The 26035-nt window shown below is 42.0% G+C and overlaps 1 protein-coding gene across 2 annotated transcripts in view; it reads right to left on the bottom strand.

The window, feature by feature from the left end:
* Positions 1-26035, bottom strand: part of WDR7 (WD repeat domain 7) — a 133902-nt gene that overhangs the window by 1014 nt on the left and 106853 nt on the right. For both annotated transcript variants that reach the window (XM_010583046.1, XM_010583047.1), the window contains exon 25: positions 2689-2793. In XM_010583046.1, the coding sequence (XP_010581348.1) occupies positions 2689-2793 (105 nt within the window). The remainder of the gene's footprint in view (positions 1-2688; positions 2794-26035) is intronic.

Genomic DNA, 26035 nt, shown 5'->3' with positions numbered 1-26035 from the left:
GTGACCCACCCTGCCTGCAGCTTCTGGGGGTGGGTCACCACCCGCAACGCGCACCCGGACCTCCTCCCAGACATTGACATCTCTGCGACCCCCGGGACCAGTGCTGTCTCAAAGCAGGCTTAATTAAAATTTCATTAGACTGGGGCCAAGCAATGCCGTTTACTGGAAGGGTAGCTGAGCGTTTAGGCGGTGTGCTGGGTGGTCTGGATGGTGGTTAATGACCACGACGCACAACTGTGCACAATGGAGGACCTGATGAACTCAGTGGGCATACCCTACTGCGCTCCTTGGGGGGATTTTATAAAGACATGCTAAGCATAAGCATACACAATCAGAATTTAAGGAAAAAAACATGAAATATTAATAAGATTATATTTATGCTAGAATATTATTTATCAAAATCATAAAAACACTAAAGCAGAATATATGCAGACTAAAGAGCAGTCATCATGATAGGTACGAACAGACAAAACCCACCAACAAGAGCTTTTTTATTGTCTGGTAGATGAAGAGGCCATTCAGAAGAGATCTGTTGAGTTACACTCTTTGGAAAGCAGGCCAATTATTGCTGATGCATCGTCTAGCTCCACATTTTTAAAAATGATTCTCTGATCTAACTCACTGAGATACACAAAATCTTATGCTTTCTGAAATGCTGCTTTACTCTCAAAAACCTTTCTATCCGCATGCATCGCAACCCTAGAATTTCCATCAGCAGGCGGCCGGCCGGCTGCATCCCTGAGACGTGCCCCGTGAAACCTTGGCAAATCTTGGGACATTTAAGGCGCGTTATTGCTGATGCCACGTCCTGAATTCTGATCAGTACAAAGTACAAGCCATTACTTTTTCCTGGCTCTTCTCGGCAGCAGAGCGGTGTCAGAGAGTGTAAATCATGGCATCTCTAGCAGGGAGCATGCAAGCACCACTGACATTTTCACAATTTAAATCATCTTGAGTAATAACCCTTTTAAGATGACTAATGTTACTGATTTTCCTGCATTAATAATAGTGCCAAATAGAACACAGAAGGGAAAAATCACTAGTGCACGAGGTCACATTTTAAAACTAAATGTGTAGGTATATTTAACTCTTTGTGTAAAAGCCACTTTAATGTGAACGTTTATACACCTGGATGAGTGTGGCAGATCACAACTTAAAACTTATGCCTGACTCTTTTTTCCCTGCCAATTCTGAAAGATCTAGCCCGACTGCTTTCCAGATTTTCCCCAAGCACTTAAATTGAATAAACGTAACTGATGGATGAAGATTCTTGCTGTTCTCATTTACTGTTTCAGAAAGCACACAATATAACAATGGATAATAATTTAGGAATTTTTTAATGGCACCTGTAGAACTACTGAATGACAGAAAACTGGGGAAGTATGTTAAAGAATGTAACTGGTACTTATGGGCATACTGAGTTCTGTTCTATAGTCTGATTACTGTAAGACTCCATGATTTTGATAGCACACATTGGTCGATCAGATCAGTTGCTGCCAAATAAAGTATTTTTTAAGTCTAACGCCATTTGAAAGAGGAAAAAAAATCCTGCTTGGGGAATGTAGGCAGCAGCCTACAACCAACACAAAATATTCATACCAATGTGAGATTACAAAGAAAAGGATTGCTCGTATGTTAAAGGAAATAAACCTCTAGATACATCACAAAATGGTGGCCTCTCAGTTTCTACTTGTGTTCCAGACCCTTTTTATATCGTTTATATCTCAGCTTTCCTGTTTTCAGTACCATTAGGGAAACAGAAGACAGCTCCACACTGTGTGGCACAGCCCAGCAAAGGGGTCCCCAATGCTACCACCACACAAGGGCTTGGAGCGGAGCTGGGCACAGGGGCACGGGCACCGCGGTACTGGGAACCAGTGTTTGCCCTGAGAGTTTTGCATCAAGCTTAAAAAAAAAAAATAAAAAAATAGGAGGCATGTTCCTGAAGCTTACTCTCTGTTGGAATTGATGGGGTTGCAGGAATTGGAGAAGAAAACTTCCTACTGGTAGGAAGGGGACGGGTACCAGGGAGAAGCCGCTGCCCTGGCCCGTGCAGAACTAGCCAGGGGTCTCCTACATGGCTCTACATTTTATCCAGTGGATATCTTAGGTATGTGAAGTTGAACTATTACAACAGTATCGTACTCAAAATATCAAACATGAAAGTTTATCATTTGAGAATGTGCTTTGATTGCCCAGAAGTGACGTACGGATGTGTATGCAAACAGCCCCATCCCTCACCCATGGATACATGCAAGAAGTGCTTAAATAGAAACAATGACAGGAAAAATCCCCTGCGTTACAGGGACACCGCTACTCAAAGCTGTCTTCACAAGCCTGCAGGGATGGTGAAGGAAGAGTTGTGCAGCAGAGAGGTGCAGGGGACCGGGGGACCGAGCTCAGGCCAGCAGCCGACCCTGCCCTGCCCGCACGGGTGCCTGAAGGCAGAGGAGCACGCTCGCTTCGGGGTAAGATGGGGGGGTAAGATGGGAGGGCAGCGTGGGGCTGGCTGGTGAGTGACAAAACTCTGTGCTGAGATTTCAGCTTCTGCCCTAACTTCTGGGACTCTCCTGTTGTCAGCGTTTCCTTATGTATTACACCATTATGGAACAACGTTAAAAGAAAGTCCCAAACGTGAGTTTACTAACCATGTGCGTGCAAGACAGACGGACGGTAACGCATCCTTACCTGCCAGAAGGAGAGGTGGCTGTCGGAATTGGAGTACGTGGCGAGGTACCGGCCATCAGGGGCAAAAGCCACCGCAGTTATCGGTCCTTTATGGCCATGGATAGTCTGGCAAGAGGGAGAGAGAACAGGAACATAGAAGATTCACTACCCATCATCACGACGTTGCTGAACAGACTTTTAAGTAAACACGAATGCACATGTACGTGAACTTCTACAAAACTTTTTTGGAAAACTGAGAGAGACCATTACCAGCAGTAAAAATGAAATACTATGTGGAAATGCCTCTTCATATTCACCTGCATTTTCTGTTATTCTAGCACTCATTTTCTGACTGTCATTGTGTTAATCGGCAAATACCCCTGAGGAGCAAAGCAAAGCTCTTCTGCAGAGGTTGGTTCCCGTCGGTCGGGGAGGACAGGAGGGCGGCACGTGCTGCTCCCGTGCAACTGAAGGAATGGCATGAAATGTAACTCCTGCTGTCACATGCAGGGACTTGTGCTCAGCACAGAGAATGCCCTTTCCTCAGGGCACTTAATGCCTCCAGACAACCCAAACCATGGAAGTACACCACTGAAATGTCTTTCTTATCAGGTGGGACTTAAGCACATGCCGCTCAGTATTAAATACCATGACAATTTCTTCTAAGTGTTCTCATAGCTGCTTAGCTAATAAAACAGAATTAAATCATCATATGAACACATTCCCTGCCAAATCTGGTTTTTAAACCAAAGTAATTTGTCAGGTATATGAACATAAATGCGTCTTTAACGGGAATTTTCTAAAAAAAATGTAATACTTAACGCTCCCCAACGGAGGTTGTAAATTGGATGTCTAGGAGCCTCCAGGTGGCTAAGCAGCAGGCAAGGAATGGTAAGAAGCACAACCTGCCCACCCCCCCTTTATAAACAGTCTTTGCAGAAATGTCACCCCGTTCAGAGTGCTAAACATTTTCAGTGGGGTCCCTGGCACCAGTGAGAGGCCGGGAGCAGAGCTGGGCAGCAGGCATGGCTGCACACCCCGTTGCTCCAAGCACCCGCTTCCCCCACGGTGGTTAAAGTTACCGCACTCATGCCACTGCTCCTTCGTCAGGACAGCCATAGCGTAACTCTACGCAGGAACAGTAACGAGAAGACCACAAACTCCTTTCCAATGGTACAGGAACGTAATTGCCTTTTTGTGAAAACCTCCCCAAGAGGCAGATGATGGACTGCAGAATTACATCCACCCGCAGCCAGACCTGTTCATCCTTTACAGCTGCACCTCTGTGTGCACTGACAACCGTTGCACTAAGAGAGTCCTCTCTACTCCAACAAACAGCAGAAATATTTGCATTGCAATGTAAAGGGTCTAGGTATGCTTACACAGAACATATCCCAAACACAGGGAGTGGAAACGTCCTGACAAAGCAGACAACAGCTGCCCCCTCACAGCACTGTGCCTGCCCACCGAGCGAGGGCATCCTTTATGCCCAATCTTGATTCAACTAGAAGCATGCAATTAAAATCCTTTGAACTACTGCCATAATAAATGTAATTAAAAGTTAAAAAAAAAAAAGTACACCTTCTATTGTAGGTGAAGCATAAGGGATTTTTTTCAGAAATAGTACAACTGGAAGGTACCTAGTATTTTCTCAGATTAGAACTTCAACTATTATGTGAAACACATACTTTTCATGGCAGCGCATCATAGATGCATAGACGTGCACCACACATTCGTGATGCGCATCTTTTGCCATCAAAAAGTTTTCCAAGGCCAAGTAATGGACTCCTAGCTCCGGACAATCTTTGACAACACGTAATGTTACAGATCCCACTACCGTTCTTCCCTTAGAGCACACCCTTCTGCACAGCGTTACGGCAGCGACGGGGTCCTTGCAGGCAAGGCAGGAGATCGGCACTCCACCCGGCTGCACTGCCAGTCGCTTGTGTCAGCTCAGCGAGTCGCACGTCCTTCTGCTCACACGCCACACCTGCAGCTGCAGCCTCACCAGCATTAAATCACTGTTTCTTACAATATCCAACAACATAAACACGTATGTTGGAAACCGCATGAAAAATTACTCACTTATTCCATGGTCAGAGTCACCGTTAAGATTTTATTTACTCATTACCTGAGGTTACTGTTCAACAGCTGCAAAACACGCAGATGCTTTCCACGAGACAGACTCATTTGTGCTATGTCTTCTCTAACGCTTTGAAGATCTTAAAAGGGACAAAGCCAGGTAGCTCACCTACCCTCCCACCTTATAACCCAGCGGTACAAAACCCGAGAGCCCCTCTTGTAGCTGGTACCCCCGCTCCGGTCAGCGCCAAGGCCTGGCTTCTCCCACCCGCTCCCCAGGGACCCTGCCCGAGGATGGGCTCCAGCGAGCGCTGGGGAGAGCGCCGGCCAGTGCCGGGGCTGTTATCGGAAGCGCACAAAGTATTTCTTCGAAAATCCACAATAGCAGCTCTTTTCTGCATTAAGAGGCTCTGTGCCATCTTTAAATTGGCAGGGCTTAACTGTGCGAAAAAAGACTTTGTAATATTTATTGAGTAAAATGAGGCTGCAAAAATGAAAGTAGTGCTCCTGTACCCATCACTGGGACATTGAAAGATGAAGACCTACTCAGAATGGTACACTGCATTTAAAAAGTTAGCCTTATATATTAAGAAACCATTAATATATTCATTTCGTGTTTATCATGTAAAAGGTGAGTGAACTCCAACAGAACCCCCAACCTATCTCTTTAATGTAATCACCACAGCTTAGGACAAAAGTTTGAAAGGGCAATTAATTAGATGATCCAATGTTTAGACCCATCAAACCCTTTAGCGCTTAACAAGCAAGTAATACTTGTCAATAAAATATGTTTTGGTAATACAAAGGTAGAAAATCAATAGTACTTGCACACTTGTTGCTCTTTTTACTACTGAAAATGTGTTCCAATAAGTACAATCCTTAAGGGAATTAATCTGTTTTGTTATTTAAAGGAAGTGCTTCTCTAATTGATGCTAATCCTTTCAAGCCAAGATTTATTTTTTGGTGCGCTATCTAAACTTGTGCTTTGCAATGCTCATCTTGTGTTTCCGAGGCCAATGAGTAAGCGTAACAAAAACAAATTATTGCTGCTCATTCAAAATATTCTGCTTGCACCCATACATTTGGTGCTTAGACTCCGCTGGCTGGCACCGCTTTGCTGCAGTGCTGAACGCTGCATTAATGGATTACAGCACTAATGCTTCAATGGAGAACGCATGCCAAACACACGTTCTTTGGGATTGCTTTCAAGTTACTATTTGCAGTTTTTCAGCTCCAAAGCAGTTATATTAGCACACGATGAAAAGTATGCAAAAATCTGCACAATACTGGTTTGGAAGGAGGCTTAATTCTGAACGGCAGAGACAGTGGGACAAAGTGCAGCTGTTTGCAGCTTCCCTCTGCCCAAGCAATTGTTTTTTAATGGAAGGATGCTCCTGGGAGACTATTTGACTTCTGCACCTGCCACTGTCGTTGTCCTGTAACACATGATATACTGAAGCTATGACAACCTAATTCTAAGTCCAATATTTGGTAAACTCTGCATTGAACTGCAATATTCTGTTAAAGGTGACATAAAAAAATAAACACTGTATCACTGCAGCAATTTTATTTTCATAAATATACTGAAATGCATACTTTAAATTGATAAAGTAACTTATGTACTCCTATAGAGAGACACTAATATTTTATCACCTTTATTATTTGATATTTATCTCCCCAATCTCTAGGGGTACCTTAACTAAAGGCAAACAAAAAATTCACTTACTAAGAAAGCAGCACGCCTAACGCATCCCCAGAAGCGCTGCCTTTCCAGTACCCATCGTGTGAAAGACGTACAAAAGCAGAGGTTTGCCACAGCTGAACCATACCCTTAACATGATGCGCTTGCTTTTAGCTTGGAGCAGTAGGAAAACACCAGCTCCAACTTTTGCGTGGGATACAAATAATCTCTGGGCAAGGGATGGTTATCTGAAAATTAAGAAGGAGGCAATTCTGTAAGTCCTTCATGGATCAGTGAGGAATCCCTGGCAATGACTTCACGGGCAATTTCAGCAGCCAAGCTGGGGCAATCTGCCACAGCAACTGCCTAGAAGTGTTCTTAGACAGAAATGAAACATGATACAAGAATGTAAGTAAATTGCAAACGTAAAACTCATTATGCTAAAGGCAAAGCAAACAACAGACAGTTAACAACTGAAATGTTAAGCTGAAAATCATGGGTGTTGATGGCGCTACTGAAAAATGTACCTCTCCCTCTACTTCCCCCTCCCAACTAAATAAAAATAATACAAGTTTAGAATAGATCTTAATAAATAAAGCTAGGTCTGACAGATCAGTCATTCCTAGAGGATTTTTTTTTTAATTGCATAACAAATAACAACCAGAAATGAGCCAACAAGAAAAAAAGAGGTTAGTAGTGCTTTACTGACACACATACATCTCTCTGAGGCTGCCTGGCAGTGGCATGCACTGAGTGATTCCACATCACAGAAACAAAAGTTTTCTTTTCTTCTTTTTTGTTTTTTAAATTAAAAATTAGAAGTTGGATTTTAATGCTAACGTAGGATGCAAAACCCTGCAGAACATATACAGAGCCCAAACTGTGGGGAGGAATAAATATCGGCCTTTGAGGTAATGAGAAAAATGGCAGACCTATGAAGTGAATATATAAAAATAAATACTTACGACGACTGCTGCAAAGGTAAACAGAAGCCCCTACAGTGCCTGCTCAGCTGCTCTCACTTCAGTCATGGGGAGATTAACAGCACCTTCGTGAGGCTGCGATGTGCTATGCCCAGCACCCATTTTTCTTTTTTCAGAGATTGTGAATCTTATCTTTGTTTGCAGCAGCACTCCTTCCTGGGCTCCTGCACATCTGTCTTCTTTTGCTACACGGGTCTTCACATCATACTTTCATGTGACAAATTTACTTATTTCAGAATATATGCACTTAAGATCGGTACCTGCAATGGAGGGGGTACCGGGTATTTTCAACAGATGGTAAGAAGTCCCCATTTGCCACTACGCTCCTGACCTTCTGCTTCCAGCAGTAGTTGCTGTAGCTGTGCCTCTTGAATATTAACCTGCAGTTGAAAGGGTTCTGGATCTACAGGAGCTGACAAGCACGGCAGTACTACAGCAAGCATGGAAACCAGCACGGACCCTACCCACAGAGGGTCAAAGTTGGTATTTAAACACAGTGGACATCATCTACTCACGCGCCCCCAACACAAGTAGGATTTATGTAACTTTTTACTATGTTTTAATTCTGTTTCTATAGAAATATGATGGATTCTGAATAACATGAAACTTAGAACTCCTACGCTTAAAAGTCTTGAATAATATAAAGTAAGTATACTCATGTTCGTGTTTAAAGAAGAAGAAAACACACTTATTTACAGCTGTCCTCACTGGATGAGCCTGCCAAGCGAAGTCTTTCCCTCATGATGAGCACTTCCCTAGCCAAGGCCAGGCACCCCCCCAGCCACCGCGCTGGCCCCAGCCCATGGCAGGCAGGGGCAGGGCATCCTCAGCCTTTGGTTTTTATGAAAACAAAGTTCTATAAAATTAAACGGCTTCACCTGAAAAGATATCTAAAATATGATCTCATTTTTCGTACCACAAGTAAGTTCTTTCAAGATGGCCCTTCAGAGGTTTTTATGAACACTTTAAAAAATAACTCCCCACTTTCCAAGCAATTTAGTGGAAATATCTAAAATACTATTAACTTAAAACAGTTTCAGTATCTTTAATAATTTAATTTCCGTGTTAGTTCCAGTAATACTAACAACTGCAGTAAAAATTTCAGGATGGTACTGAGAAAAAAAGAGTATATTTGCATCTTTAAATTAATTTTCTTCCTGTCCTTTAAGTGGCTTCTCAATAATATCAAGATAAAAATCAAAGTGCATGTATTACATTTTTTAACTTAATAAAATATATAACTTAATTTTTAACCTTACAGTAATACAGTTTTGCATCAGCCAATACAATTACTCAGTATTCAAATGTGCCGTGCATGATCTGACAGGCAGCATTCAATGGGAGCAGAAAGTGCCCTTGAACGGCCGTGTATAAAAATACATTTATCACTGGACTGGCAGGCTGGCTGTCAGTCAATATATGCCTCTCATTTGTTAGGAGGTTCTCCTGCTGTGAGTCCCTCATTACAATTTGCTTTTACTTCCTGGACAAATGACAACCAGAAAATGAGGCAGCTTCTTTCTCGACTGAACTTAATCCAGAAAAAATTAGATGACAGCTGCAGCCACCCAAGTGTTACAGGATGGTTTAAAACCGTCCCCAAATTGTACGGCTCCAGCCCCAAACCACTTTTTGATGCTGCACAGAAGAGCTGAGAACTGGCCTTCTCTTTCCCGAAACCATTGCTGTAATAAAAGCGTGCACTTGGATCTCCAAAAACCAACTCAGCCTGCCTTTCAAACACCCCCATGTTCACAAACATTTGATGTATGCTCTTGCTTTAAGAAGGTACTTGTCAGTTCAAAATTTTCACGGGGACCATCAAGATCCATCAATTAATTGCCCCAAACATATAAAGCAGCCACCTCATAATATCAGCAGTGATTTTTTCCTCTGTGAAACTAATGCTGCTGTACTTTAAATAAAGGTTCATAATACTGTAATGTAACCTCAGAATATCTGCATGAGTATGTTAGACAACTTGGTATTGTTACTGAAATCCATATTTTCTTGACACTGACCGCTTTAAAAGAGGTTTCAACAGCTCATAGGCTAAGATTTATGGTTTAACATCTAGGAAAATAATTTAATATATAAATTCTGAGTATGATTAGGATATTCTTAAATCACTGTTAAAAGGGGTATAATAATAATTGCAAGCAGTTTGTGTAAAAAAACCCAAACAACAACAAGAACAACAAAACACCAGAAACCCCCCCCAAAACCAATCTAGACAAGGGTTCATACTGGACAAATACCAGGGCTCTGGATTTGCACACGCTTGCTGCTGGGAAGCCCTATAAAGCTTTAGATCTTGCACCACAGATCCCTCAAGGCTGATATTCAATGGAAGTTTGGGCTGATACCCCAGTGCCAGAGAGCACTTTACAGGAAGACACATTGAATGCTCTCCAAAAAATCCCAACATGGACCAGATTTACCACTTATTACATGGACTTCATCTAACCAACCATCAAAATGCAAATCACATCCTTAATGGGAACAGCTGTATAAATTGTTAGAAAGACAAAATAAAACCAAAATAAATGACAGCAATCCAAGCAGCATGGTGTACGGCTGATCAGAGGTTGCATCGCAGAGGAGCACCGCGAGGAAGGAGGCAAGGGTAGGAGCGCAAGAAACTTTTTAAAACATTAATCTAATGGGTCTCCAATTCTAAGGGCAACAAAGGGAGTTCATTTAATGACTACCTTAAGGCCTTAGGGAAAAATACTTACTCTTTTTAATAGCTTTGGCAGAAGGAAGGCAGGCTGTGGAGGCTACCGGTACCCCCACCCCAGTACAAAACCCACAGCAGCACTGTCCCTGCACCCCGCACCACTCCTGCCATGGCATGGCAAGTGCTCCAAGCAAAACCCAGTCAAATCCATTATTCAGCCACGGGAGAACACACAACCCATGGACAAGAACTGAGAAGAACGATGGATTCTGGCTACACGATTCGGGCGCGATTTGCAATTTTAAAAAGTGAGAGTAAAAGTAAGTATTATTAAAACAGATTTCAGGAGCAGATAGGATAGGTGACATTATTTTCCTAGCAAACACGTAAGTTTGATACAACTCATCAGCGACCTGTACTGAAACAGTCAAGTTCATAGAACAGTCCTTTTTAAACATAAGAAACTTAGGTAAAGAAAGAAATTGTCACCTAGATAACCCTGTATGGCTCACAGCACCAGAGAGTGATGAGAGAGGGAGTGTGCTCTCTTATAGACACTGTTTGTCAAAACCTCGTATCTTTCATTAAAAATCAGTCCCTACTGAAAGAAAAAGCTATCAAAAATTCTAACTAGACTAAGAATGAAATGCTGCCCTGCAGTGAGTTAACAGGAGATGGGAATACATGGAGCATCCCCTCTTCCTATGTAGTTACTTACTGTTAGGGAAATACTGCTTAATAATAAGAGTTAAACCAATCAAAATCTGCTTTTCACGTGCCTACATATGCTGACTTCTATTTGATAGCTAATAATCGAGTACATAGCGGCTGGAGCAAGAAGCATTTCCAACCTCTAAAACTCCTCCGGTGATGAGCTAGATGTGGTCACAGCAATCCCAGTTTTTCTCCTTTCCTATTCGAGCAACTGTCTTGAGATCTGCAGCCAGGCACAACGTTCCCGTAAGTTTCCCACTCTTTCTAGCCAAAGTGCATTTTGCTAAGGTACCCTTTGGCTAAAATTCATTCTAATCTGTGTCAGCATAGATGAAACTGTGAGAGCTATGGGATTTCTGGCACAGTGAGAAGCACTTGTCCTCAAACATTCTGTTAAGATGCAGCTCTTCCCTTTCAGCTCCAGCTTTACTCACCCAAGTTTTAAAGAAAACTAGTTACAACGGTGTCACAGTCATAGTTGGAGCACCAGAGTATTTTTAACCTTTGAATTCAGAGCCTTCAATGCACTTGCAAAACACACAAATCCATAATTCCCAAGTGACCCGAGACTTTAAAGAAAAGTGTTCAGCAACTCTGACGGAGTAGGAAAAGCTAACGAGATCAGTGCTTCCCACCAGGATGGTGGGGTTTGGGGACTTAATTATCCTTCTAGAAGTGTCTTCTCCCCTGCGGACTCTGGGAAAGCAACTCTGCTGTCACTTTTGAAGCTAGTCTTCTGATTCTCGCCACTCCTTGCTCTAATTTTCTAATCAGCACCGGCTGTATTTCCAGGTCTTTAGCAGCACCTGAGCAAACTGTCACATGCTGCAGTGCTCCCTGACACTGCTTGCTCTTTCCACAGTTATCACTCGTGTCCTCTTCCAAGGGTCACAAGCATCAGCATCAAGATTATCAAAACAAGTGGAAACTCGGAAATCGCAGTCCTCAATTTTAAAATTTTTGGAGAACATTTTCTTACAAGACTAAGTCTTTCTTACAAGTAGTTTGTGTACGATGGTTTACGCTTAGCAATGCAATGTTATTGCATTTGAAAAACACAGCAGCTTTCGGATTTTTTTTTTTTTTTTTTAATAATTTATGCTGCTTTTGAGGCCCATCTTACCCAACTGGGAACACTGAGACCCCCATGTGCAAATATGCACATCCAGTGATCTCCACCGGGACACTGTGCCACCTTCTTGTCACCGCAAGCAGTGCTAGATAGGAACACCAGAACTGCAGTGCGTAATGACTAGTCCTCCTTGTCATCACATCCCAGTCTACTGTGAAAAAAGTCCTCCACCTAACAAGAGTTTCACTTTTCTACCATCAAAAAAGCATATATTTATATATTATTCAGATAATGGACATTACCATATTCCTCAATATTTTGCAATTAAAACATCACTAAACAACGGTTGGGATGGGTGGAGAGGAAGAGGTGAAGTCCTCTGGGCCCTGCGTTCAAAATGCATCTGGGTGTTCAGAAACACTGTGAATAGTATCAGGGCCACTTAGTTCACACAACTGCTCTAAATTTCAGGAAAATACATTCATGATAACAGTAATAATACCTGGAGCATTATATGCCATTGTACAGCTATAAAACCTTAAAACAAGTTAGTGCTCAATAATTACTCAATAATTGACAAAGTATAAGAGATGATATGTTCACAAATCCTTCTGGTTATGAGTTATTAAATATGTTAGGGATACAGATTTTCTTTGCTTGGTGTTAATTGTTTCAATTCCTTCTGATATGTACTTTGATATCTGGATTAAAAGCTTTAGTTTCATCGCAGATTCCTAAGTCCCTCTCTCTCCACAGCTGAAAAGCCATTTTGCAGCCACTTCAGCAGTGCTGGGACTGAATCACAAGCAGGTGTCCCCATGCCTCTGGGAGAAATGCAGCCCTGGCAGCACAGTTCTCCTTTGGATTCAGGAGGTCTCAGTGAGACCCTGCTCCATCACGATTCCAGCCCTTCCCTGTGCTCAGACACCTACAGATCTTGCACTTATGGATGCGACAAGCAAAGCAGAAAGCAGTTGGGCACAAATCCCAAGTTCAGGACTGTGTTTTTCCCTAACGGAGAACAAACCCCCGAAAGCAAAAATGCATTCACAAAGGTCATGACTAGATTGGAGAAATAGGTCAGTTAAAAAAATGGGTTAGCAACATGATTTTAAACAGTTCTGTACAGCTACAGAGAGTCATGTTTAAATATGTGCTTGTTGGCCATGGGCAACCCTAAAGGGAGAAACCCAGATTTGACCCTCACCATTTAATGCACATTAGTGCTCTGTTTATACTTAAAATATGGCATATAAATTAAATGTGATTTTGCAAGTTATGAATTGGGAGTTAACATTAGACTTACATTTTGTTTTTAAAAGGTATTTGCATACACTCTTGTTTCAGCTTTTCTTTAACGGAAGTGATAGTCCTTTAGGAAAAAGGATGATAGTTCTTACACACAGAGGTTACTGACAACAATTTATCTGGCTAAACACTGCCAAATCTGCATGGGGTAATCTAGGGATTCTCTCTTTAACAAAAATAGCATTTCTGAGAAATTATTTCCTATGAAAGTTATAAGAACAATTGAAAAAAAATAAAATCCTTATTCCCCTTCCCAGCTGGATGGTTCCCTGGACAGCTCCAGAAAACTGCTTTAGCAGCATCTGAAGAAAAAAGCTTTTTATAGAAGGGGAAAAAGAAGAGTCGAGGCTACTTTTTGTGTAGGAAATAGTGTCTGAATAGGAAGTAACAGCTACATTAGATATAATCTTAGATACATGGAAACTCAATTTTCTTTACAGACCTCAGTATAAAATCTGTACACCTACTTTTCTAGCACTGCTCCTATGGATGCTACTCAGTGCTGTAAGAAATCTGTAACTCAGCAGGGGGCTTGTGGCCTCTGAGCCTGGTCAGTAAGTTTAATATCTTTTCCCAGTCTATTTGACTTTTGTATACTGAATTGTAGCGCTTCAAAAAGGAAAAAACCCTTACTGGAATGGATTACACTGTCAGCTCTCCACTTTGGAAGCCGAGAGCTGAGGCATAAGAGTTAAGTAGAAAGCCATAGCTGAATCAATTTTTTATTTAATTTTTACTAACTTTGATTATACAAGAGCAGTCCTGATTTCTGCTCTTGGACTCACAGTCCTCACTTGGCATCTATCCCTGCCTTCCCACTTCCAACAAGATGTTCCCGTACCTGCAAACGTGGTATGCATGCAAAGGCAAAAGAAGTAAGCTCCTTTAAACTAGTCTCCAAATCAACTATAAAAAAGCACAGAAAGAGAAAAACCCTGTCTTTTAGCAAACTAGCACTGCTGATCAGCATGACCTAAAAAGCAAATTTAGTGATTCCCGAGGCTTCGTTACTTAGCCTTCGGAGGCTGGAAAGTTGGAGTGGAGTTATGGTATGAATTTATAGTGCACTTGCTAGGCTGTACGTGAGGAGTCTCAGTTTGCATTTGTTACTTGTAGCTTAATGCATATATTTATATGTGCAAAGTAGATTTATCTGCAATGCACAGAGGCAGATTTGGTGCAGATCAACAATATCCAAGTGGAGAGCTAATGCGGAGGAGTTAGTGTGCTGTAAATTCACACCTTGGCTAAATCCCCACCAGTCTCCCATGTAGAAGCACATCAGCACAGTTTACTCTCACAAAATATACTGCTAAATTGCCACCAGCTAACCAACTGGGCATAATTAAACAGTGTTTTTAAAAGACATTTGAGAAACTTGAAAAAAGTGGCTATTTTGTTATTGCATCCCTAATGTAGCTGGGATTTGCTGTTGATAGGATAAGACCATTTCTTGTTACAATGAAAACGAATAAAATCCCTCAACTGTATTATTGGGTGTGTTTAGAAAATCAGGGTAAAGCTACTGCAGCCTATCGGGAAAATGGGTCTGTCTCACACAGGATAGTATGATGCCTTCCTTCTGCTGTGAGGCTACCCTGCACTGGCAGTACAATGTAAGAAGAACTAAAGAGCGAGGCTTGCATCTGTATCAATGAGGACATGAAAATGTAAGTCCCAGTGCAGCCAAAGCATGTCCCCTTAAATTCCTGTCTCTCTTGCTAGCGATGCACTTATTACTGCCTTGTATTATGTTACTATGGATTTTTCCTTGTGAACTTTGCTATTGCTTATGTGAGTCAGATTCTAAACAAAACCAAAGAGAAAGCATGCCCAGCCCCCCTTCCATATTACCATGGCTGTTTGTACCACAGACAGGGCACAACAGATTATTTTTAGAGCAGAAGTACACTGCACTAAATGTGCTTCCACATGTGCTACGTGCCTAGAGGACAGTACGATGGCATTTGCGCTGCAGCCTAACGGCTTCTTCCCTTCCCGCCTCCAGTCAGAGAAGGATTTTGGCCTATGAAATTAAAAGGTTATACTCACTAATTATCTTTTATCTGCAGTTTGAGGATGTGTGTTTCTACTAACAAATTTTCCTGCCTCATCTGAACTTGTCAGTGCGACAGTGTCAGTAAATGCACTTACAGGTTCAGATTGTAGGATAGCTAGCTATCTTTTTCTACATTTAAAATATCATATTTGAGAACACTGTCTTTTATTCAGTAATCAAACTAAAACAAGCCATCTCGCATCAGCAACTACTCATTCTAAATATAATATGAAATAATTTTCTGCCTTACATAAGAATAAAAATTTGCAAAGGCATCTAGGTACTGCAATAAAATAATACTATGCACAATTTGATTACTGCTTTGACTGCCAAAGCTCTGATGTTAATTCTGCAGTGAGCCAAATAAAGTACCCTGGACCAAACAGTATTGATTCTAACCAATGCTTAAAGCATCTTTTGCTTTGAAATAAACCAACCCAAAACTCGGGCTTCTCTTTAATCTTCCATTGAAAATGACAGAGTTTTTACGTACCAAAGCTTGTATCTGCACCATGTGCAGATTCCTCCTGGGGAGGCACTCTGCGGCGGTGAAGCAAAGGGATGCTCACTGCAGGGATCCCATAAAGGGGGCTGGGGGCTCCCCCCAGCTATGCACCCTCCACCAGCCACTCTCCCCACGGACACCCGGCCGGGCAGGAGCAAGCGCCAGGGTAAGAGAGTGATTACAGAAGAAAACATCTAAAGAATAAGATACACTCAGCTAAATGAACCATTTGTTTCCATGACGAGCCCCTTACGCATCCAGTGCTAGAGGTGTACAGCAGGTTTACACTAGGCATGGCTCACTTCAATATCAGCTACAAGTATCTCTATGAAATGCAGTTCTAAATATCTATGATGAAAACCAAGATTTAATCAATGAAAATAGAATATTTTATGGCTTTCTTGACTATACCATGAGCTTTTTCTCTGCGTGCACTTTACCAAGCCATTCTCTATTTGCAGGGAACGCAGACCCGACTGTAAGTTCCAGCTGGCATCCAGACCCCAGGAACCCCTTGGTGTACACGCAACCGTATCAGTAACAGCAATGACATTGGCTTCAGCAGATTTCTTTACAGGAGACAAAGTTTTCATAAGTTACCCATCAAAATATACTGCTGTATATACTACCCTATATCACCTATAGTTCAATGCTGGTGAGGGGTTTCTGTTTTCAGAGGGAATGCTCCACGCTTCCAAGCCCGGAGCCACCAGCCAAAAGGAACATATGGACAGGCATGCAAAATACCCAGGCTAAGTCAACAGCCAAAAATCCCCTAAAAAATGAGAACAGCACTGGAGGTACACTGATATTTTCCCATAAAATTCACGGACTAGGTCAGTTTGAGCCCCCTCAGTGGGAAGGACGGAAGATGTATTTTCCGAAAGACGCTCCACCTCTTACACTGGTAAGGGGCCCAGCAGATGTAACAGCAGCAGACAGCTTTAGTTCTCGTGCTTCAGCTAAAGGCTTTGATTAGTGACTCTGTAAGGGCCAGTCTATATACCCAAACACTTACAGTTCTAAAGGACAAGAAATATTAGCAAATAGCTTGTATGTATGGATTAATTGGAGGATTTTGGACCAGAGTCTGTTATCCAGCAAGAATTTACCTGACAACTTTAAGTAAGAGATAATCACATTGACCCCAAATTTCTGGGCTCCATGTACAGTCAATGAGAGAAACAGATTCTCGAAAGCTTTGTGCAGGAGCTCATACATGCCTCTGTAGTAGACACGTTACACAAACTAAATGAAATGCCTGTTGCTTACCTGCACAATGGGGAAAAGCCCCCAAAGAATGTAGGCGAGTTAATTCTTATGGATTATTATGATTAGAATTAATGAATAATGACACTAAATATGTTTTGGCTATAAAATAGTGCTAGAGACTCCGATGAGCAAAATATTATTAAGCAACTTTCAGATGCTAATACTTTCCCATCATTCCAAAGTCAACAACAACCATGTATCCTAAAATCTAGTTACCTGAAATATATCTCTACAGTCTGATAACACTGATTTAGTGTTCAATTTGAAAAAAAAAAGTAGCAGAGTATCATTCTTTTTCTGTACTACTGCACCTCTAAGTACAGGAATTTCAATTGCATGTTGACGATAAATTTACAATCTTATGCAAATTATTAATAATTTGCTTGGAATTTAACATGAACCTTTAACTGCTTCCAACCTGCTGAGATTGCTTCTAGCCTAGCAAAAATGACTATGCATTTTTTTTCCTCATATTCTTAATAAATATATTTCTTTAAAAATAAAAAAAAGAAAGAAGCACATCTCCTGGGTCATGACTTTGCACAGTATGTAAGTCACTTCAGAAAACCTCAAAACTGTCAGTTTGTAAAATCAATGGAAAAGATGACGTTTGGAATGGGAAGCGTAATTCAGCCACGCCGGCAGCGGCAGGAGCACACTGCGGCGGCATCAATGAGCTGCAATGTGGCACGTTTATCATTAGATAATCACTCCCCCAGAGGATTAGCAGCACACAGATGAACCTTGTGCCACACAACACACTTGGGGTGTCATTAGCTCATGATAACCCCACTCCCTGCCATCTCCTATTGCTTAATTAGAGGTTACAGAGGTTATAATAGGACTAAAAGAACTTGGGCGAACAGAACTTGCAACGAGTGATACCTTAATCAATTCAAAACTGGGGGCTGCACATGTGTAGTCAACAAAGGCGTAGATGGGAGACCAGAAGCATGCATTATGTTTTAAATTAATGAGCTACAACTTCAGGAGAATGAAGAAATCTAGACATACGCTAGGCCTTATTTTCCCTTGACAAATTCCAACTTTTTCAAGTAGAATTTTGCCTAATTCAAAAGCCATGTATAAATACTAGAAAAAAAGAAGGATTTTAGGATATAAAATTTAGGAATTAAATTACCAAATGCATCCCAAGCAGAAGAAACAACATCTCCAGGGTGTCTCAAGCAGAAGCATGCTAAGCTACATACACGTTTGAGAAACTTCATTGTGACTGCAAAATTACAAATCATGCTTCTCCGTTTAAGTGTTTTATTTTTGGTTAAAAATTGCCAGCCATCCTAAACCAGCATGTTTCATGCAGAGCACTGTGGCTGAGAGGTTTAATGGCATGTCTTCTGCTATGTTTTGTAAACAAAGGCCACATTTGCAGATGGAGCAGCCACAGATCTGCTGCACTCAGAACTGTTTTCCAATTCACTGTGAAACATCAATTATCTTTATCAAATAACAGTATCTCATCTCAGTCCATTATCAAGATGGAGTCTTATTTTAGCTGGACTGCAGCCCTACCTGTATATCAAGGCTGGCCGCAGTGCCAGAGTGAGTGAAAGGCTGTGAAATAATCAATAATCATCATCAAATTGTGGTCGACAGGTTGTGAGGATGGAAGTTTTTGATGAAACCTCAACCTTTTTTTGTGCAGCTGATAAAGCTTAACCTTTGCAATACCTGATAACTATGACTCAGTTAAAGGCAGCTCTGCATACACTTAAAAGCTTTGACTGCTCAAAACCCCGCTGGAATCGCTCAGTTGAAGTGGGTAGCACCTTCATGCCATCAAACATCCCTCTGGTGCTAAGCAAGTAAGCGGACGCAGAACCACTGCAAACCTGTTTCGGCGATTTTTATACACACCCCCTTGTCTTCCAAAAAAGGAGAACCATGCTTGGTTCTAAAGCTGTACCAGTAAAAGGTCAGCCTAAAAAGGACAACCTGTGCATAACAATGAACAGGAACAAGAGAAAAATTGCCAGCAAGTATTTGTCTATTTAAATGTAGGCAGCTTTCTGTTATCCAGAATAAAAGCGGGATGAGATCACAGAGATAAAGGAAAAAAAAAGCATAAAAACATACATGCATTAGACTAATTGCACAGCAGCCTTTCTGTTGAAGTTGTTATTCTTATTCAGCTCTTTTCTTATGGTAATTTCTTTTCAAAATAGACTTAAGAGAATAAGGTTGTAAACATTTTGTACCAGGTTTTCATTTTTGAGCATAGCATGAGTAATCTGCAACCTGAATACAACCTCCCTGGGAAGAATGAAGAGGTGATTCAGCCATACATTTTCCCTTTTAGCTATCCATCAGTTTCTGTAGAAATAGAAATTTGAGGAAATTTGTCAGAAGTCACATGAACAAGCAGAATGGGAATTTCAAGGAGAATGTACATCTCTAATTTTCTGGGCTGGAACAGTGTTTAGGTAGCGCACGGAAACAGAAATTCTACCAGACAAACCACACGTAAGCACAAAGTCACCGCTACCTTGAAAACACACACACAACCAACCCAACCCCACCCCACCCCCTTGACCAGCTTTCTCAGCACTCGAGACAACTGTGGAAGCTTACTTTTCGCCAGACTGAGCAAGTAACACAAAAACAGTCTGGCATTTTGATTAGACAGCTGGAAAGCCTTCATAAAGCTTCAACAAATTCTGTGGGATCTGGGAATACCTTTCTGCATTATAACTGAAAAATCAGTCATAAACTTCCAGGCCACCACAACATGCCCAAAGGGATAAGGCAGCGTGAGGGCTGGCTTGCGGACAAGTGAGTCCCAGTTGTTCCCCAGGGAAATTCAACCAGAAGAGCTGGCCGTGCAGAGACCCGGCTGTGTGCAGGACACTCTTGCCGATGGTAAGCTGTGCCATGAGCTGGGGCAGAAGAAGGCCCTCCGTGAGCTCACACCCCGCTGGAGCATCCATGGGTCCCAGCTGTGGCAACAGCCCATCTTCTGCTCAGGGATGCTCTTGAGCTCCTTGGCAGTGTGAAGTTTTTGCCCGCCTCAGTTGCAAGAGAGGCAGCTACCCTGTCTGCCTGCACAGAACTGCAGCTCGGCTCATAAACAGTCATTTGGCCTCAGTAGGAAAAAACAAACAAACAAACAAAAAAAACCAACCTCTTGGGCATTAACTCCTCAGGCTTATCAGGCCATGAAAACTGATGTAAAACCAACAATCCATTCAGAATATAGTTGCATTTCAATTCGGCAAGTTATTGTCAAAGCACCAAATCTGTGGTCCCTTTCCTACACTGAATCCCTGTTACATCGTTTAGCCCATATCAAGATCTCAGTCTCAACCTCTAAGAGACACATGAAGACACTGGAAGGCTAAACCAATAATTAACGTCTATTTCCTGGCAAACCCAGAAGTGACATGCAAGATTAAAGACTTATTTATACCCATTGCCAGATATTTTCAGAACCTTGCTTAAAACTGCTGATTTTCTCTTCAGACAGAAGAATAAATTGCAACAAAGTCATTTGCTTTTCCAAATAAAAAACTTCACAAGACATGCACTGAGAACTGTAGCCAAATGTAGGAGCTTTGAATGAAGCAGCCAAAGAGCTCACAGCTCATTAACATGGACTCCCACCAATTGTTAGAAAAACCAGGACGTTCCAGGGAAAGGAAGAGAGCTCACGGTATTAGTTGTACCTTAAAGAGCAGAGAGAAAGACCTGAATAATTATAGGCTTACCTACCTGATGCAAATTGCCCCCAAGAAAGGTATGTTTCACATGAAATTGATACTAATGAAACATTTATATAAATATAATATAAACATTGTCAACAATGTAGTTTTATAGAAAAGAGGTTGTAACAAGCAAGCTTAGTGAAATGTATGGTTTTGATGATAAAAGTCAAAGCCCTCATGTGGCAAGACTTCTGAAAGGTGTTTGGTGCAGTCTTACACATTCCTGGGAGAAATGAAAATGATACATAACGAACAGGTTGGCTGTTAGATGGATTAAATATTGGTTAATCGATGTGGTTTGGAATGCAGCTGTAAACAGAAAAACTGCTGAATTGGTGCATTTCTCCCAGGGTCCCAAAAGGGCCTGTCTTAACCTAAAAGCCATGCAAAAGCTGCTGCTGATAGAGCTTGAGGAGAACACCGAGAGGGTTTGGGGAGGAAAAAACAGAGCAGCACTATCCTTGAGAGCATCCTGGGTTGGCTGGGCCTGCCAGCATCCCTCCAGCCCAGAGGAGCCTCATCTCTGGTTTATCGAGTACAATGGCAGGACTTTGACCACAGTCTACAGCACTCACGTGTAGAAAACAAATTAACAATTTCTTACACAAATTAACAGTTAAACGTAAAACAGGACCTACGGGTCAGAAGTTGAAGCTAAAGCAAAGTCAAACTAGAAACAAAATATAGCTTTAATAATGAAAATTATTAACTATTGAAACAAATCATGATGATTCTGGCAGATTTTTCCATTACTGGAAGATTTAAGATCAAGATGAGATGATCTTCTGAAGATACCCACTGGCCAGTGATGCTGGATTTAAGCGCCCTGCCCCATGCAGGAGGTCAGACCTGATGATCGCAAAGATCCCTTCTCACTTCTCTCCTTCCCTCCACCCGGGAGCCGCCAGTCATCAGCTCCCTCCATTTACAATTTCGCTTTCCTGAGAGAGACATCACCCGTGATGAATACACACTGAACTGCTAAATGCCGCTCTGGAGACCGCCGATGTCACTCTGATGGATGTGGCACCAGGCACTATTAAAAAAATAAAAAAATCTGCTCTTACAGGGAACTTAGGTCCTCCCTAGGTGTGGAGGGGGCTCAGCATCTCCCAGAGGGCTGCTCGACACACCGCTGGACTTGGAAATCCTCCCTACAGAGCCTTTACCTCCCATCGCCTGTCTCTGCATACCGCGTTTTTGAAGGATTTAAAAATATTCTGGTCACAAACCCATTACTTCTCCAGCAACGGAAGATGCTAAATGGATTCAATAGCAAATACTGTATGAATTTATTTCTAAAAATGTGCCAAAGTTTAGCTAGCATTTTAAATAATTCTAATTTAAGCTTCAGAACAAAGTTCCTGGTGCAGTTTAATACTAGAAAATTGCTTATTGTGGAACAGTCCTATTTATGAAAAAGCAAAGAAATCCCCCCACAGCGACAGTTCACAGTAATAATCTAAAGTACAGTGTAAAATAATATTAGTGTAAAAACCAAAACTATTGCAAAGGAGTCCTCCCCATAATCTCCTCCAAGATATGGCTATTTTATAGTAAAATATAATTTAATGGATTTGAAAAAAACCCACAGCTAAACTGTTTGATATTTCTATTCGTCATAATTATTTTGGAACTTATTATCAAAGCATCTAAAATTTTAAAAGTGATCTTGACATTTTATGTTGTTTCCCTTTTCATAATAGTTTTTTTTGTTTTTTTTTTCTTTTTTTTTTTTTCTTAAGACCCTCACAAATTCTTTTGATTATTCAAACATTTCAAAAGCCGTGCTGATACAGCCTCACACAACCTTTCTCTGCGATTTGCAGTAACAAAACACAGCCGAATGAGCCTCCTCTTCTGCAAGTCCGCTGCCGCCGTGCAGGACGGAGCTAAGCGCAGGGCACGGGTCCCTGCTGCAACGGGGTACAAAGACAACGCTAAAATGGCTCCAACACCTTGCTCCCCATATAACGAAATGGCTCTCCAGAAAGGCGGCAGTTGCTCTTCGGGTAGATCGGTTGGCTTCCAGAGCCACGTAGCAATAAGATAGTATGTTTTATTATGAGTGTCATGGAGACGGTGTGAAAAATCAAGAGCCATAGGCAGTGAGCGGCAATGGGTCAATACTGTTCACCGAGACATTGTGTAGATAATCAACAACAAGGCCCTGGGTTCTCTCTGCGCTGCAAACAGCTGAAGGGCAAATCAATACCGCCATGGGAAGGACACTGCCCGGCTCCGCTCCCCACAATACACTGCTGCTGCTGCAGGAAAGCACCGAAAAACCAAATGAATTCCAACTTCGCTTTTGTCTCACGCTGGGCACTGGGAATACCAAGTAACACTTGGAAAATATTTAATAAATAATTTAACAGAAAAGAGAAAGAGGGAGAGAGAGAACCTAATCTCTATATTAAATTATGGAAAAAATAGTTAAAAAAAGATACGTATTTGGAATACTCATGGAATACAAAGGGGCTGTAATTTCCGTTCTGATTTAATGTTTTAAAAATAAACTAAAATCCAAAACCCCTGAAACGAATAAGATACTTCCTTGAAAGTAGGATTAAATGGAGAACATTATAAAATTTTTAAATGTTATAATTAATAATCTATATTTTAGAATATTAGGTAGAATTCACAGGTTAATATGCATATCTGAACAGCAATAATGCAAACCAAAAGCAAAATACTGAAATGCTGGCTTTGAGGCAACATTTTATTGGTAGTATTAATAATTGACACCTTGTTAAATAAGTGATAGTAATATAGTAAATTTTACCGGAAAAAACCTATCACATATAAATGTTGATTTATTATTTGTTAAAAAAGGTGATTCTTGACATCCATCATTCTGTTAATCATTAGATGTAATTTCTCTGTCAGTATGTACAACCACCTTTCTTGAAACAAAATAAACATGTGCTGGAAGGAAAAAACCCTATACAAAATGTTTTTGTTTTCTATTATTTCAGTTAAAATGCCTCCCTTTTTTCTTCAAGCAGATGATAAAATTCCTGTCATTAGCACCCTATTTCACCTATAGTGTAAAAATAAAGTAACCGCATTGAGTGTGCATATTTAGGCCAGCAGTTTGCTCTTTGCTCTACTGCTGATAATTACTACAAATTTTTCTACCAACTATAAACTGTCAAATCTGTGACAATTTCAGTAACACAAACCCCCACACTGCTCAGATCCTGCCATCAACTGAACTTAAAAGTGATTTTTTTTTTTAGTATGGCTGCGTGATGTGAAAAACTAACATTTTAAGCTTTATTTTTGTCACCATAACTATGTTAGTATGCACAGTGCTCAGTTACCAGATTATAGTTCCATGAATTATTCAGCGCAAACATCACAAAATCAAAAGCAACTGCAAGCAACGAAATCTCTTTCTTTTAGGAGGATTTCTGATATTTTTCTTCAGGCATCTCCAGGGCAACGTGGCTTCGGCGCACCGGGGCGGCACCCCGTCAGTGCCAGTGATGCCCCGATAGCCGCCCGCTTCGTCCTCCCGCGCAGCAGCACCCCTGGGGCTTGGGAGCGAGGATCTGAGAGCGAGGAGCTCGTCTCGCTTCTGCACTGAGCCAGCGGACAGGTCCTACAGCAACCACCGGCTTGCCTTGGGGATGAGGAGCCTGCCTGCCCTCCTGCCCGCAGCCCCGAGCAGACCGCTCGCGCGGGGTGCCCAAACCTGCACAGAGGGATCCCCAGCAGCTCTAGCAGACACGGCTCAAACATCCCCTTGCAAAGGAGGCTCCCACAAGCTACCACAGCTCACCTGAGCTTGCCGTCTTGATCTCAGAGATGAGAAGTGGTGGCCCTAAAAGCAGGTTCCCAGTTTGAAGCACCAGAGCAGAGATGCTGCACAGACCAAGTAAGAAGGAAGAGACGTTCAGTTCCAGGAAAAAGGAAGCAGAAAGGCTTTATCTGTCTCCAGAAGGGATTGCCTAATTTTGCACGTGACCCAAAGGAATGGGGACATATCGGTGCGGGCACAGGTTCCCCCCCGAACAGTCTCGCGACCGTCTGTCACACGGCTGTTGGAGCACGATCCGCTACTGCACATCAAGCCCATGAAACTATCCTGCCCCGCTTTTGGGAAAGGTAAGCATGAGGAATGTGGGGTGAGCTCAGGGAACCCCACTGTTCACTCAGCTTTTTGAGAAACACGAAGAACAACATTTTTAGTGATACTATATCTAACTCTGGCTTATACACGCATGACATACTGAATTCACTGCTCTCTCTAAATGCTACCAGCAGGTCCTCTGGTGCTGCTCTCCAGAAGCATTTGTGAAGCAAGAGGTGATGGGCAGAGGCAGTAGATGCAGACACCAGGACTGAGCTGGGGGACCACACACCGCACAGCCCTCCTGCTTGGGAGACGGGTGGCATCCCGACCATGCCACTGGCCATAGCACACTGACCCCCGGCTTCAGCGGGGCCAGGACAGCACACGTGTGCCCTTGACTGAGGAGAACGATGCTGGCTGTCTACAACACCTTTTGCCATAAGCCAAGGTTTTAATTTAAGCTGCAATGCTTTAACTGATGGAGAGCTTTTATCCCCAAATGCTCTTCATAGCCGCTGCTCCCTGATACTCCCTGGGACCACAGGAGGTGACGGTGGTTTAGACTGGCTTTGGTCTGAAAGAAAAGAAAAACTCAAAGATGCACCTCCCCACGCGAGTTCTTGAGCCGTGAGGGTTCGATGACCCGAGTCCCACACCCTACGCTAAGGGATGGCCTTCGTGGTACTTTAGTAATAAACCACCAAAAAAATGCATCAGGAGCAAGTAACAAATCTAAAGGGAGAAGAGGAGGTTCTGCATTACAGGAACACAGATGAGCACAACAGGGACATGTCAAAAACGTGAGCTTTGATGTGCAGTTTCATCTGGCAAAACAATATTCAGATAAAATGCCTTTCCAAGTTCTGCTTTTGTGTGATTTCATAGAAGGTGAGAAGGGAAAGATTCGGGGTAACTCAGCAGTAAGACTGGAATAAACACTGAAGTCAGTCTGTGTGAGCCAAGAACATAAATGAGTATTTTGCCTAAGGAGGATTAAGAAAAATGCAGAGTACGTTACAGAGAAGGAGTTTTTAGGGTCCTCTGTTCTTTTCACCTTTCAAAACAAAGGCTGAAAGTGAGTGTTAAGGCTGCCTGTAAATAAGGCAAAAGGGTAAAAACCAAGGAGAGGAACTGATTATTTAAGCTAAAGGTGAAAGGTGGTACAAAGACTCAGATAGCCATAATTATATTGGTGTGGGAATAAAAAAA

Source organism: Haliaeetus leucocephalus, unplaced genomic scaffold (genome assembly GCF_000737465.1).
Source record: "Haliaeetus leucocephalus isolate CR32 unplaced genomic scaffold, Haliaeetus_leucocephalus-4.0 Scaffold866, whole genome shotgun sequence".
Classification (NCBI taxonomy): domain Eukaryota; kingdom Metazoa; phylum Chordata; class Aves; order Accipitriformes; family Accipitridae; genus Haliaeetus; species Haliaeetus leucocephalus.
Note: the sequence above shows the minus strand (reverse complement) of the source record. Positions and strands in the feature narration are given on the sequence as shown.